The sequence below is a fragment of the Palaemon carinicauda genome, chromosome 26 (assembly GCF_036898095.1).
Source record: "Palaemon carinicauda isolate YSFRI2023 chromosome 26, ASM3689809v2, whole genome shotgun sequence".
Lineage (NCBI taxonomy): Eukaryota > Metazoa > Arthropoda > Malacostraca > Decapoda > Palaemonidae > Palaemon > Palaemon carinicauda.
The window spans coordinates 68,376,560-68,391,559 of NC_090750.1; the positions used below are offsets into that span (position 1 = coordinate 68,376,560).

Genomic DNA, 15,000 nt, shown 5'->3' on the forward strand with positions numbered 1-15,000 from the left:
TCCTCTCATTTGAGAGTATTTCCAGAGATACGCACTATTATGATAATACATGAACTTTCATAGACATGTGTCCCATGTTGGCGGATAATGAGACGTTGGAATATGGGTTTTCTTTTCTTTATTACTTATATAAAATGTTCGTAAGTACACTATAATGTACACAGCTATCACTCTCTCAGGCACGAGAGCCTTGTCTACTGGAGCGCGCAGAGGCAACTAAACTCCCCTCGCTATCAAAATGCAATCTTGCTACAAACATGCTGAGTTATAGGTTTTTTGTGGAATTCTCATGATCATAGAGTTAATTTACCTTGACGTACAACACATATCTACATACAAGAATTAGGACACATGTAGAGAGAATCGACTCGTTCCTACAATAATTGGTAATTCAATCTCTTTCTATTCGAAGGATGACGGATTCAATCTCTTTCTATTCGAAGGATGATGGATTTATATCAGAGGGAACAGCAGAGCAAAGAGCCTAAATCTGCTTCGTCTTTTATCTTTCTACATCCTCTTGCAACAATGTGGTTTTAATTCCAGTTGTAGCACCTTATTTCTAAATGGTCCCCTTAGCCCAAATATTAACCCTTTTGCACCATGCACTGAATTTCCTACATCCACCAGTGTTGAATTGGAGTCATACGGGAAGAGAATTAGTGCAGAGGAGAACATTTCGAGAAGATTTGTTAAAATGTCATGATTTTTACTCGGCACTAGAGAGAGAGAGAGAGAGGAGAGAGAGAGGAGAGAGAGAGAGAGAGAGAGAGAGAGAGATCCTGCTCCTTTCAAGAGTAAGGTAAAAAGGTGTAGGATTTAAGAAACCCCCTGTCGCGTTACCTTAAATAACTCTTGACTTTTAAAAGAGTGGCCCTAGAAAAGGAAAGCTCTCTATATTCTCCCCGTCTCAACAAAAAGAAAAAGTTACGCAGAACTTTTATGACCAACCAGCCGCCAGTGTTGAACTTTTCTTAATAAATTTTCACAAGAAGCCTTGCAATGCCTTCCTTCCTTTATGCTCTTGAAGCCTTGACACTGTCGATGCAATGTCTTCGTATTCATTCCCTTTTCCTATTATTCTCTCATCAGGCTGTGGTGGCCTATTGGAAACATCCCTACCTGACGTTCTGCCGGACTAGCATTCAACTTATCACCAATCTTAATAGTTTCTGCAGTGTCTGATACCTCACCATCCTAGTGAGCTAATGATGGGGAGTGTGGGGTTGGTTGTAAGTCTACCTGTGCTGAGTGATCAGCAGCCGTTGCCTGGCCCTCCCTGGTTTAGCGTGGATGGAAATGGGGCATAGGAGATGATCATATGAATATATTTTCATTCTCTAGGGTATTGTCACGTTAGCAAGGGCAATGTCAATGTTCCTTGCCACTGGCATTCATAAGCGGCCTTTAAACCTTCAAAATGTTCTCTAGTTGAAATGTAAAATCATTGCAAGGCCGCGTAATGAGTCAACTAATCACACTACGAGACTCGCTAAGCTCAGCTGAAATGTTTTTACCTGAACGAGAACGGGGAAGAGTACAAAGAGGTGGAATAGTTCGGCTAACGGGTGACTAAAGACTGGAGGCAATGTTGCTTTTGCGTAAAGAGACAGTTAGAAGAACTTATTACATTGTGCTGCACTCAACCGATATGGAGTTTAATTGAGAGAGAATGTTTAATTCCTTATTGACATCAACAATAATAACTCTCCCCCCCTCCCCCCCCCTTTTTTTTTTTTTTTTTTTTTTTTTTGTTCTCAACGTACTTCTTCCAAAAGAATAAAAAGATGGATAGATAGATGTTTTCATACCAAATACCATACTCTTACTATCTATTTCATTTTGAAAATTCACAATTTTGGGTAAACTAACATCGCTTAGATATGAGTAGCAATAAGAATGTATAATATTCTGATAACATTTCCTATATTAAATGCATTTCCTAGCCAAGGGTATTTTCAAAGAATTTATGCGTATTGAACGGTTCTCATCTAACTAAATGAGATAGTTAAAAACATGTTTTGGCTCGGATTCATATTGGGCAATGCTTCATCTACTGCTCCTATTGACCCACTAACGAAGTTCAAACTTTCTCCTCTCATCTGTGGACGAACCTTCGTGATAAATAAATAAACAGATTAAGGGAAAATATTCGCTAGGCTAATGGGATTTTCCTTCAGGGTTTTCAAAACTGACCCTGCGTCATCAATCATCACCTGGAATTCCCCTTTAGGCTTAGATCACCACCACCTTTAGAGGACTGAGATAAAAGGCTGCGCTATCTTGTCTAACAACCTTGAACTTTAAATAGTTAGTGGGTCGGTGCCCCAGTCGGCTCACCTTAAGATATGGAGATTATGTAGGTTATTAAACAGTGATACCTCTCCGTATATAATGAGGTACGAGTGATCGCCATGTTGTTTTTATTTTCTTAGAGCTAACTAAAAATTTTCATCTAAGCATTTACTTCATTGTGAGCATATGGTGATAATTCTTTTTCTATTCTGAATTTCAAATTTGTTTACCATGTTTGGTACATTTCATGACCTTGGCAGCTTAATACTGTCCGGTTAAAAATGTGCAAAGGACTTTTAAACTTTTACCATTTGTTAACACTTCAAAAATTACATGTTTAAAAAATATATTTGTTTTTTTCTTAATCTAGAAATTCTTAAAACTTGGAGTAAATTAAAGTATAAAATTTGCTTCCATACTATTTTTCTTAAATAAGTAATTTATGAATAATAACATCAAGAACAGAAATATAAATTAACCCCAATGAGGAATATGAGGACGTTTGCTTCATTAAAATTGAATTCTATTTTTAGTTACAGCCAGATTATTGGTTAAGAAGTCTGTCTATAAATATATTCATGAAGGCTAAGTAAGAGCAGATGCCCCTTTTACGATGAAATATTTAATTTACGTTCGAAGGTTGACGAGAAACCACTTCAGGGAAAAGAAAAAAAAAAAAATAACGATCTGATTTTAGATCTCTCTTCTATGATGGACAACGTACGGTAAAATACTTGATGTTCATATAGAAACTAATTATAGTTTAATTAACTATATATTAACAATGAACCGTGTGAGATGGAGTAGGTATTAAACACACACGCATCCCCCCACACACATATGTATGTATGTATGTATGTATGATTTATATATATGTATATATATAAAATATATACAAATATGTATGTATATATATGTATATATTTGTATATATTTTATATATATTCATACATACATACATACATACATACATACATACATATATATACATGTGTTTGGGGGGGGGTGCGTGTTGATTTCATATGAAAACCTATCATTGATACCATTTCTTTTACTTTCGTAATTGTATCATGTAGTGGAAGAATATATATATATGTATATATATATATATATATATATATATATATATATATATATATATGTATATGTATATATATATATATATATATATATATGTATATGTATATATATATATATATATATATATATATATATATATATATATATATATATTCATTGCGTGTTGATTTCATGCGAAAACCTAGCATTGATACCATTTCTTTTACTTTCATAATTGTATCATGTAGTGGAAGAGTGCTTGTAAATCTAATTACTGAGCTCACGCTGGAAATACTGACAAACGTTGAAAAAGTCAATTAAAATCTACCTGTTCAAACGCACGAGAATCTTATTATCGAATCAACTTGTTAATTAATAACTATCTAGGTACTTTATTTTAAAAATCCGTTCAATAATGATATTGATATATTTGTTAAGATGTAATATGCACACACACAAACACATACATACACACACACATATATACAGTATATATATATATATATATATATATATATAAATATATATATATATATATATATACATATGTGTGTATATATATATATGTATATATATATATATATATATATATATATATATATATATATATATGTGTGTGTACAGTATATATATATATATATATATATATATATATATATATATATATATATATATATATATATATATGTACAGTATATATATATATATATATATATATATATATATATATATATATATATATATATATATATATATATATATATTACATATCAGCAAGTGGGTGACACTGATATGTGGTGATTTGTTGGTTCTGGTTTAAGGGAGCGTTATTAGCTCTAGGTTCTTGTCCACAATCTATGAGTGCCTTCACTTAGTTCTGGATTTGAACCTACCATCTTAGAAATCAGTCATTTACTTAAACAACAACGGGATGTTACATATATGTTTACTTTACCTATAGCTGAAAGCTACTGCCATTTTTTTATGTTCTAGATAATTAATGTATTTTAAATGATAGTTTATAGTCGAACATTTTATGTTCCGGAAAGAGAATATTTGTTGGAAGCTAAAAGAGATTTCTCTGTAATTTGAGTTCCAATTAGAGACCCTTTATTAACAATGTTTACTGTTTATGAGCTAGTAAAAACCTATTACTAAAAAGTAAGCTTCCTCTTTTCTTAGCTTTATTCAAAATAATTATGATTACCTATTTTTAGATTTTTAGTTCATCAAACATTAGTTGGGCTCCACAAGGCACTAGAAGAGGTGGAAGACCCAGGCCTACATGGCTGAGAACTATGAGGTGCGAAGTAAGAGATGATGAATGGAGAAGTATTGAATTAAAAGCTTAAAATAGAGACGACTGGGGAAATCTAACCGAGGCTCTTTGTGTCAATAGGCGTAGGAGGAGATGATGATTTTTTTAGATTTTAGAAATCCTGCTCTTACGATAACGTATTAGTTCGTTCCTTTCATCTCCCTTACATTTCATTTTGGATCTTTAATGGCATCCATTACCATCTCGTTACGATAATTGCTCTTGACGCTTTTATTATTCACGGTAAGAGATTCGTCTCCATCATAATTACTGCTGTAGAAAGTTCTTTTAAAGGGGCACGCCAAGGCTAAGTACTTGAGCCATGGCTCAAAAAAAAAAAAAAAAAAAAAGAAGACAAAAAAAAAAAAAAAAAAAACACTTCGGGCTCTGTGGCTTCATTTCCTTTGCTACTGGGTAAATTACGGAACATGAAATGAATATACAGAGAAGAGTCGGATAGAAATCTTTTGTATCATCATTGCTGTGAAAAATACACGAAAAAAAAATCAACTCATTATGCTTCAAATTGTTATATGCTTATTAATCATCATTATTTTTAAGAATTAGAATATTTTTTGTTTTATAATCCGTGTAGTATTTCCCTGCAATTAGTGACTTTAACGTTAACAAATATTAAGCTTATTATTGTTAATACTATTTGCTTTAAAATGATACAATACATGCCAAAATAGCTATTTAGTTGTTAAACTTTTTTAAACATATGAGATGCCTCTCAACAGCAAGAGAGGTATTTTTGTAATTAGTTTTTCGACTTGTTAAATCAAAATGATACTATTTTGTTCTCCATTCACAATTGTTTGGCCAAAAAATTAAGTCTTCGTTTCTCTATATCTGAAAACTATAATTGTATCCTAGAAAGAGTTTTGTTGTAAGATATATCAATTTGCAAGTATAAATTCCCTAATATATTTATAATCATGGGTTCAACAGATTAAAGACCCCTTAAATCAAAGTATTCCCCATTATATTGGCTGTCCTTGAGATGCTTTTCATATATCACTTCAAATCGGTATGAGAATTTGGTCCTCTCAGAATGAATTAAAGTTAGTCATCTGAGCAAGAAGACAAGGCTTACTATTTTCTCCGAAAGTAGCTATGCACTAATCCTTAATTACAATGGTAGAATCCTTGAATGAAAGGATAAGTCTTTTAAAAAATGATGAGTGATTGACAAGTACAACTATATCACAATTGTAAACAGGAAAAGATAAACGGCATAGGATTTTCATATTTAAAATAAAATCACTTCAGTGACAATGAAAGGATGAGTTCACCTTGAAAGTGAAAACCTTTTCTGGAAATAATGAAAACCACTACTCATAGAAGAAAGGCAATCGGATGAAAATAGCATTGTGAAAATATTTTAGATATAACCAGTGCTCAATTCTAAGAATATCCGGATAGAAGTGAATAAACATTGGTTAGCCCTAAAGAAATTCAATGAAAACTAGAAGAGCAATGTATAATAGAAAAGGTTATGTAGAGTTATGAAAGAGATTTATGGAGAAAATATGACTATGAATCAGACCATCAATGACATCTCCCTGGAATCTTTGGAAGAATAGATTGAAAAGTAATGAAGCTGAATGTTTCAGCGAAATATAAAAGATAAACAAATGAATAAGGATAGACAGTAAATGAATATGTAATGAGGGGATGAAAAAAATATGATCATAACAATGGAAAAATGATAGAAATATCTTTAGTAATAAGAGAGGAGTAAAATAGATAAGATCGAATCAACATATTTTTTTTTTTTTAAACTGGATTGTAACATCTTCGGAGTAGCAAAATTGTATCAATATGAAGACCTTGAGAAGAACAAAAATACTGAACGAAGAAAGAGCTTTAATCGTTTGAGTTGATGTGTTCCCTTTAGGCTGTGAATGAACAACAAAGATGTTGAATGAAAAACTAAGGAAAACTGACATATTTGAATACAGGTAACTGAAGAACAGAGGCAAAGGTCGTGCGAGACAGGGGGTCGTATAAATAATGAGAAAAGGGCAAAATATGCGAGAATGTAGAAGATGGATGGCCAAAACATCTCTCTCTCTCTCTCTCTCTCTCTCTCTCTCTCTCTCTCTCTCTCTCTCTCTCTCTCTCTCTCTCTCTCTCTGAACCCACTTAACATCTTAGCGAAAATTTCTGAAATTGTTTTGTTTTCTTTGTATTTCAAGTTAATGATTATGGTAAAGGAGAATTTTGTCAGTTACTATAGGGCTGATTGTTTAACCTAGATTTTTCAACAAAGATAAAGTTAATCTAAAGTAGTTCATAATGTAATCGTAAACCGGAAACGTGGGAAGACGATCGATATCGGTGAAATATATATGTTTCTTTGTAAACTTTAAAGTTTGCCCACGTCCTGTTATCCACAGAAAATACTTCTATTGAAAAGATTAACTTCCACTAACATGCAATCATCCCAAAGATGCCTGAGCATCAAAATTAACACCGTACGATTTACAAGTGTCTGTTGGATATATAAAATTTTCTAAGTGAGGTTTTAGGCGGAATTCAGGTTTCTTGTCTTATTTACCCATCTCGTGTTGAACATTCATTTAAATTCTAAGACTCTCCACAATCCCAGTCTTCTTGGACGATTTGAATGAAGGCATTATCCCAATGACCGGTTCTTCTTCTCAACTTGAATTCACTTTCATGACAGGACATTGGGATGGGTTTATTACCCCATGCATTTTGCTTGTTCCAATTTGACATTGACAGTGTCACCATCTATTCATAATTTAGTCAACTTTTGCCGCGGACTGTAACCAGATCAGGATAAAAACTTAGGCCCGTTTATAGAAAAATCCAATGTGCCATTTTGGTTTAAACTTTGATTTTTTAAACTTCGTAATTATTCAACTGTAAAAGTTACTAACATGGTTTTAGCAACGCCATTACAATCCCCCCCCCACCCCCACCCACCCCCCTCGCACAAATAAAGGGCAGTGAGCCGAAGTGAGCAAGAAAATAATTATCATTATATGGTTAGAAATATGGAATGAGGCTAGCTTTCTCACTCCTATAGACTTTTATATATATATATATATATATATATATATATATATATATATATATATATATATATATATATATATATATATATATATATATATGTGTGTGTGTGTGTGTGTGTGTGGGGGGGGGGGGTTAGCAGTCATTTCATTTACAGCTGTTGATAGCTATCAACCCCATTCCATTCAACTGACCATTTTCAGCTCCCAATTATGGCTGACAGTAACATGATCTCAATTCTGCTGGGGTTTGAATACCTTGAGCCGGTGGTTAACTACGCAGTCAATGACACCCCGCGAACAAACACGTAATGTGTATGTTAAGTGTTATATATCCTGGACTCGTACCTTCGATAATAATACATATATCGGGCATACTTGAAGACGATGTAACCTATATGAAGCAATATCTAATAATGATGATACTACTGGGTAGTTGAATCAGTAGAACTCCAAAAGTTCAAACTTTCAGCAAATGTTTTCATGTTGAACAGGCTGACATAAGTCTTTTTATAGTTTATATATGACATATCTTTTGATGTTACTGTTTTTTAAATAATTTATTGTTAATTTTTTTCTCATCGTTTATTTATTTCCTTATTTCCTTTCCTCACTGAGCTATTTTTCCCTGTTGGAGCCCTTGGGCTTATAACATCTTGCTTTTCCAAATAGGGTTGTAGCTTGGCTAGTAATGATTATAATAATAATAATAATAATAATAATAATATTTGTTTCAATAATAGTCAAAACTAGAATAATCTGGTTCTGTTTTTCTAATATTGTATCATCATTCTCTGGTTATATTATGAAGTAATTTCGCGTTGATAATGAATAAAACAATAATAATATATCTGGCTAAAGACCAAAACTCTTTGTACATACATACATACATATACCAAGGCACTTCCCCCAATTTTGGGGGGTAGCCGACATCAACAAGGAAACAAAAACAAAAGGGGACCTCTACTCTCTACGTTCCTCCCAGCCTAACAAGGGACTCAACCGAGTTCAGCTGGTACTGCTAGGGTGCCACAGCCCATCCTCCCACATTATCCACCACAGATGAAGCTTCATAATGCTGAATCCCCTACTGCTGCTACCTCCGCGGTCATCTAAGGCATTGGAGGCAGCAGCAGGGCCTACCGGAACTGCGTCACAGAAATTCGTAAGGCATGCAGTTGTCTGTTTGCTGTGGCAGGATACGCTGTAAATTTCCAGTCCATCAACTATTTCTGGCTTGGGTTTTTCTCGAAAAGTAGGAAGGTAATATGCAAGTGTCCTTTTAGACTTGTACTAAAGTAAGACACTTTATACATTATTGCATAGGAATTAATGCTTCATGCAAATATGCATACTTATCCAAGAATGCAATTTCAAACATCTTTGACCATGTAAATGCAGCATTTTTAAAAGCACTACTTTTAATTAACTTGTATTCATATATCTAATGCACAACAGTATAGGGATTGGTGAGTTATTTATACATAATATGTAAAAGAATATAGATGCAAATACATATGCTCATTGAAATCCAATGTAAGTCTTCAGGCCATATCAGTTTATATTAACTTATGTACAAACGTTTGATGTAGAAATTACGGAATTGGTGTATTATGTACAAATATATATTTAGCAAAGTATAAAGATGCTAAGATTCATCTCCGTTCAGATTGAACGTTCTTTAAGCACGCCCCTTTCCATTAAATTGTATGCAAATGTATACTCAACTATTCAATAGTTAAGTAGTTAATTTATTATATACACCCAAACTTATGAATATATATCCAAATATACACACTTTCCCAACGGAACACTCATGCCATCTAGTGGTGAACAATTTTGCAAGAGTTATATTTAACCAGTCCTATGGATGTAAGTGTGTTCCTTCATATATTTAGAAAGGTTATGCAACACTAGAACTTAGACGCTCAACGTGAAAGAGAGAGAGAGAGAGAGAGAGAGAGAGAGAGAGAGAGAGAGAGAGAGAGAGAGAGAGGAGAGAGAGAGAGAGAGAAAAAAAACCGGTTCTAGAGAAACTTTACCTGACCCTCGGTGAAGGTTGGAATGATGTGGTACAGAAATGATTTATAGAATACGCACCGAGCACCTCACATAAAAAGTGTCGTTCAGTTATAAAACGGAAAGGGTTTATTGTCTTTTACTGGTACGATAATAAAAGCATTGCACAGACTCTCTTCACTTGAGCCCGGCCTGGGAAGTGGTCGTCTTCTGTGTTAATGGCCTTCCCAAATAATGGTCCGATGAATATATTCAGAAATTTCTCCACCGGATGACCTTAGATTCCAGCTTTCAATAGAAACATCTGGTTGTTATTCGCACGCTGTGTTGCATGTTGCGTTATGCAAGAGTCAAACGCTTTATTGTCATCTGTCCCAAGCAACGTGTATCCCAAATTTCTTCTCCCGTTCGTATTTTGTTTGTGTTAGCCTCTCTCCTCTGAACGCGTCAATAAAACTAGACATTTTTATGAATGGTGAAACTTTTTGCCAACTACCTTGGATGCCTAAAAGCGTTGCGGAGACCTTGGGTCAGAATTATCAAGAATTTCAAGACGTTTCACCTTCGTCCTGACAGCTCAGCATAATAGGTCGAGTACAGTGACAAAAGTTACATCCAGACGTAATCAATTTCCATTGTTGATATCAAGATGGAAGTAAGAAACCTTCTAATTACACATGTGGTCTCTTTCCTGTTCAGTCATTTGCTATTTTCATCTACGAATGATCTTGCAGATCAGGTTTTTACTTGTAGTCCCATTCAAAATCATGAAAGAAGATACTTAAGTGGATGGACTGAAGGTTGTAAAACCCACGAGAATTGCTTTCTTTATCCTCGAAATAGATTAACTTGTCTCACATGCCAAAATGTATCCAATGCACTGTACAACATGTGTATGTAGTACACAAATACTATATTGAATAGATATCTACAAGTAGAATGACATGCGATCATCGTCAGTTCCTGGATAGTAACTAGGTTTATTGATTTCCACTAAAAAAAAAAAAAAAAAATAAGGAAGTATTTTGACAATAGTCACCTACACCACTTGTTTCAATTCGATCTTTAGCCAGAGTAGATATGGCACACCAAGACTGTCCTAATCTAGGATGGCTTTATAGTCCTTGACTTGTATGGCCAAAGTTTCAATATTTTTCACATCTTTCGTACTTAGGATTTTGATGTAGCCTATAAAGAAATGAATTTCAGTGTATGGAAGTTCTTACTGTGTGTGAATAATCACACAAACAAATAACTATATAGGTCTAAGCTGGTGAAAATGGTGCATAAATCATAAGTGTTTGAAGGAATAATGAGAGGAATATCTAAGAAGCAACTGTATTGGATTAAAGAAGCTATGTAATGAAATAACTGTAATTTTCCTTAATATTAAAGTTAAAAAGCTAAAATGAGATAACAATGACATATTAGTAGTTTCCACACCTTATCTTTCTGACTATAAAAATATTAGACAATTGAACACCACTGTGAATAAGAGAAAGCTAAATAGTGCATTATATAAAGAGGTTTTAGACAAATCTGTTTCATCCATGATTAAGCAGCTAAAGGATGGACGTGTACTGTTCATTATCCCCAAAGAAGATGCTATATGATATATATATATATATATATATATATATATAGAGAGAGAGAGAGAGAGAGAGAGAGAGAGAGAGAGAGAGAGAGAGAGAGAGAGAGAGAGAGAGAGAGAAATGTAAACCGAAGGATAGATAGATTTGATACCTTGCCAAATTCCTGGTACCTAATAAACCCTGATATACAAGAGAGTATCTATTTTAGCTTAAATCCTCATCTTCCTTCTCATAATAATAATAATAATAATAATAATAATAATAATATTAAGAAGAAGAAGAAGAAGAAGAAGAAGAAGAAGAAGACAAAGAAGAAGAAGAAAAAGACCTCGTGAAAATATAAGTCACTCGGTCCCACTCCAAAGTCCCCTTCAAGTTAAGACGGGGTATAAAAGGGGTGTGGGTACACATCTGACCCGTACCCTGGCATCCGAAGCTCATTGTAGTTAGTATGAGTTAGGTTAAGGACGCCACGAACCACAATTACTAATGGTACGCCGCTTTGGCGATAGGTTGGTAGAGTGAAGGACGTCCTCTTTTAGAAATCAGGTGACTTCGGGTTCACAAGGACTCGTGGTCGTAGTGCTGAATTTGATAATGAAAATAGGAATATCATTCGGGACAAAGGTCAGTCTAACTAGAGCATTTCCATATTCATTCTCATTATCCCGCTGCCGTTGCTTATATATCCATCTCAATGTCCCTACAAGATTAGTCTGGGGTAATACTGGTAAAGTGTATTTCATTTTTATCTTCTTCAACGGGATTATATTGCAATTAAATTCGATCATTTTGGACTTCCCGTTTCGAAATAAGCTACTTAAAAGAATCCAGCTAGTATGTAAGAGTTTCAAATTATATATATATATATATATATATATATATATATATATATATATATATATATATATATATATATATATATATATATATATAGTTTGATATTATTATTTCTTTTGTGAAAAGGAAAAAAAATCATTTTAAATTCAGGGTTGATTAATGGTGAAGTTATGTATTGTGTTATCGAAATTAAGTCAGCGAATACAAAATTCTTCCTGGTTATCATTTCCTCAACATTGCTAAAGGAAATCATCCACAATAGTATTATGAAACAATTACTAAATAGCCCTACCCCTAACTGCTCATAATATCCTAACTATATCTCAAGCTGATACAAAACTTACCTCTGGTCATGTAAAATAAGAAGGTAAAACGCAAGGGATATTAGTTCACCAAACTTTCAATTGGGTTCCACAAGGCACTAGTAGAGTAGGAAGACCCAGGCCTACATGGCTGAGGGCTATGAAGCGTGAAATAAATGATGAATGGAGAAGTATTGATTTAAAAGCTAAAGAAAGACACTACTGGCGAAATCTAACTGATGCCCTTTGCGTCAATAGATGATGATGATGATGATGATGATGATGAAAAAGAACACGATAGTAAAAAAGACATTTGATCAATATCAACTCTGAAAGTATTTTCTTCTAATTTCTGAATGTCATCTCGATATTTTACTTCAAATCAGTTGATATTGCTGTTCTAGATAAACTGGGACTTATGTTAAAGTGGGCTCGTCTTGTAAACACAAGAAACCAGTTAGTGTTACACACTGCATTTATATAAGCTAAAACTGAGAAGATTCGTGGAGAAAATACAAACAACTCAACAATGTATAATTTTTGTTGCTAGCAATGAGACCTGTTGATCATCAGCAGTTTATGAGGTCTGATATGAGTTTATAAGAACTGGAACACTATATTCACCCAACGGTCGTTGGGTTTCATCGGTGGTCACTTTTTTTAGATACTGAGAGTCCCAGCATTCTTTGAAGATGCTAATACAAATACAGTAGATTATAAAAATAAAACGTAGCTATGGATTTTTGTTTACTCACGGCATACCCCGTTTGTAGTATGCCAGGTATTTTTCAATAGATTGAGAAAGCTTGAATTAATAAAACCATCACGAACGGATAAGATATTTAAGGCAATGAGTATCTAAACTTAAAGACGTTTTATCCTGTTCTTATTGATTTCACGGAGTTGAACTTTACACACAAAGGATATATATATATATATATATATATATATATATATATATATATATATATATATATATATATATATATATATATTATATTATATACAGACACACACACATTTATATATATATATATATATATATATATATATATATATATATATATATATATATATATATATATATATATATATATATATATATATATTATACAGACACACACATTTATATATATATATGTATATATATATATATATATATATATATATATATATATATATATATATATATATATATATATACCAGTACCTTGGTATATGTATGTATATATTTATATATATGTATATATATATGTGTGTTTGTATATATATATATATATGCATATATATATATATATATATATATATATATATATATATATATATATATATATATATATATATATATATGATTACAGTAAAAACACCGTGTTATTTTTCGAAGAGAATATCTGCCTATTGCCTTTTTTCACATACATGCTTTAGTGTCGTCAATCTCCTACATATTCTTATGTTTAATAGTAACCTAATAATAAAATATCCGAATAAATCAAAGTTTGTAACACTTACCATTTTAACTGAATCGTCTTTTTCTTTCCCGAAAACAGAAACTTTTTTTTCATACATTTTGTATCGGAAATATCTTCGCCCAACTTCAAAGAAAAATCTTTCAAAACTTCGTCCAAAAGCGATACTTGGATTTCTTCCGACCACACAACTTTGTTTTTACCGCCGACGACTTAGAAAAAAAGGAGATACTTTTTTGTGAGTCCAGAGAAGAGTTCCTCCATTGCAGTTACTTGCCTTTTCTTTCATGTAGTCTTTCCTCCTCGGCAGAGGGCCAAATGCACTCGCAGTCACCCAATGCGACCCGCCAAAAGAAGCAAGGACATTGCTTATTTCACATTCCAGGCAACGCTTTTCTTCTTTAACGAACAATTAATTTTCTCTGACTTTCCTCCGGAGAAAGTAAACGAGCAAAGGGGCACTGAGGAGCACTTAAAAACTTTCACGGGAGCGACCACAAAGGAACCTAAGGTTTCGTTAAGAAACCCTACACTGGAAAGACCAAGACTGCCAGGCTTTGATCATACGACGCCCTGGAAATTGACGATACTGTAAACAGATTCACTTTCGCTTCTGAATGAAAGTTCCCCCCAACTTTTCTTGCCTTTCTTTGCAAGTCCGGTGAATATTGGCGTTTCTCCGACTGAGGGCGTTTTCCGTCGCCTGTCTATTCGCGAGGCAGACTTCACTGACTTTGAGCGAGTCTACAACAACTGAGGTCGCTCGCAGCAGCACTCTCTACCTGACCTAAACTACTCCCCGCACAGGAACCACCTTGAATACAGAGAACCCATGGCCATGCCTTTCTCTCTCTCTCTCTCTCTCTCTCTCTCTCTCTCTCTCTCTCTCTCTCTCTCTCTCTCCTCTCTCTCTCCTCTCTCTCTCTCTCTCTCTCTCTCTCCTTTTGGCACCAAGCCATACTGTATCTACTTGCTTAAATGCTATTTCCTGTGTAATATCTCTTCTTCGCCTAGGTCATCGTTATGGCATCCGACATGCACGTATTATGAAGATGAATATATATA

The 15,000-nt window shown here is 33.6% G+C and overlaps 1 protein-coding gene across 4 annotated transcripts in view; it reads right to left on the bottom strand.

Moving 5' to 3' along the window:
- LOC137619568 (uncharacterized) overlaps nt 1-15,000 on the bottom strand; it is a 106,874-nt gene that overhangs the window by 37,366 nt on the left and 54,508 nt on the right. Inside the window, exon 1 of one of the 4 annotated variants that reach the window (XM_068349708.1) lies at nt 13,979-14,705. The exons of 2 other annotated variants lie outside the window; for them this stretch is intronic. In XM_068349708.1, coding sequence (XP_068205809.1) covers nt 13,979-14,035 — 57 coding nt within the window. In that variant the 5' untranslated portion in view covers nt 14,036-14,705. Of the gene's footprint in view, nt 1-13,978; nt 14,706-15,000 lie in introns of those variants that run through there. One more of the 4 variants, XM_068349705.1, reaches the window with a different exon arrangement.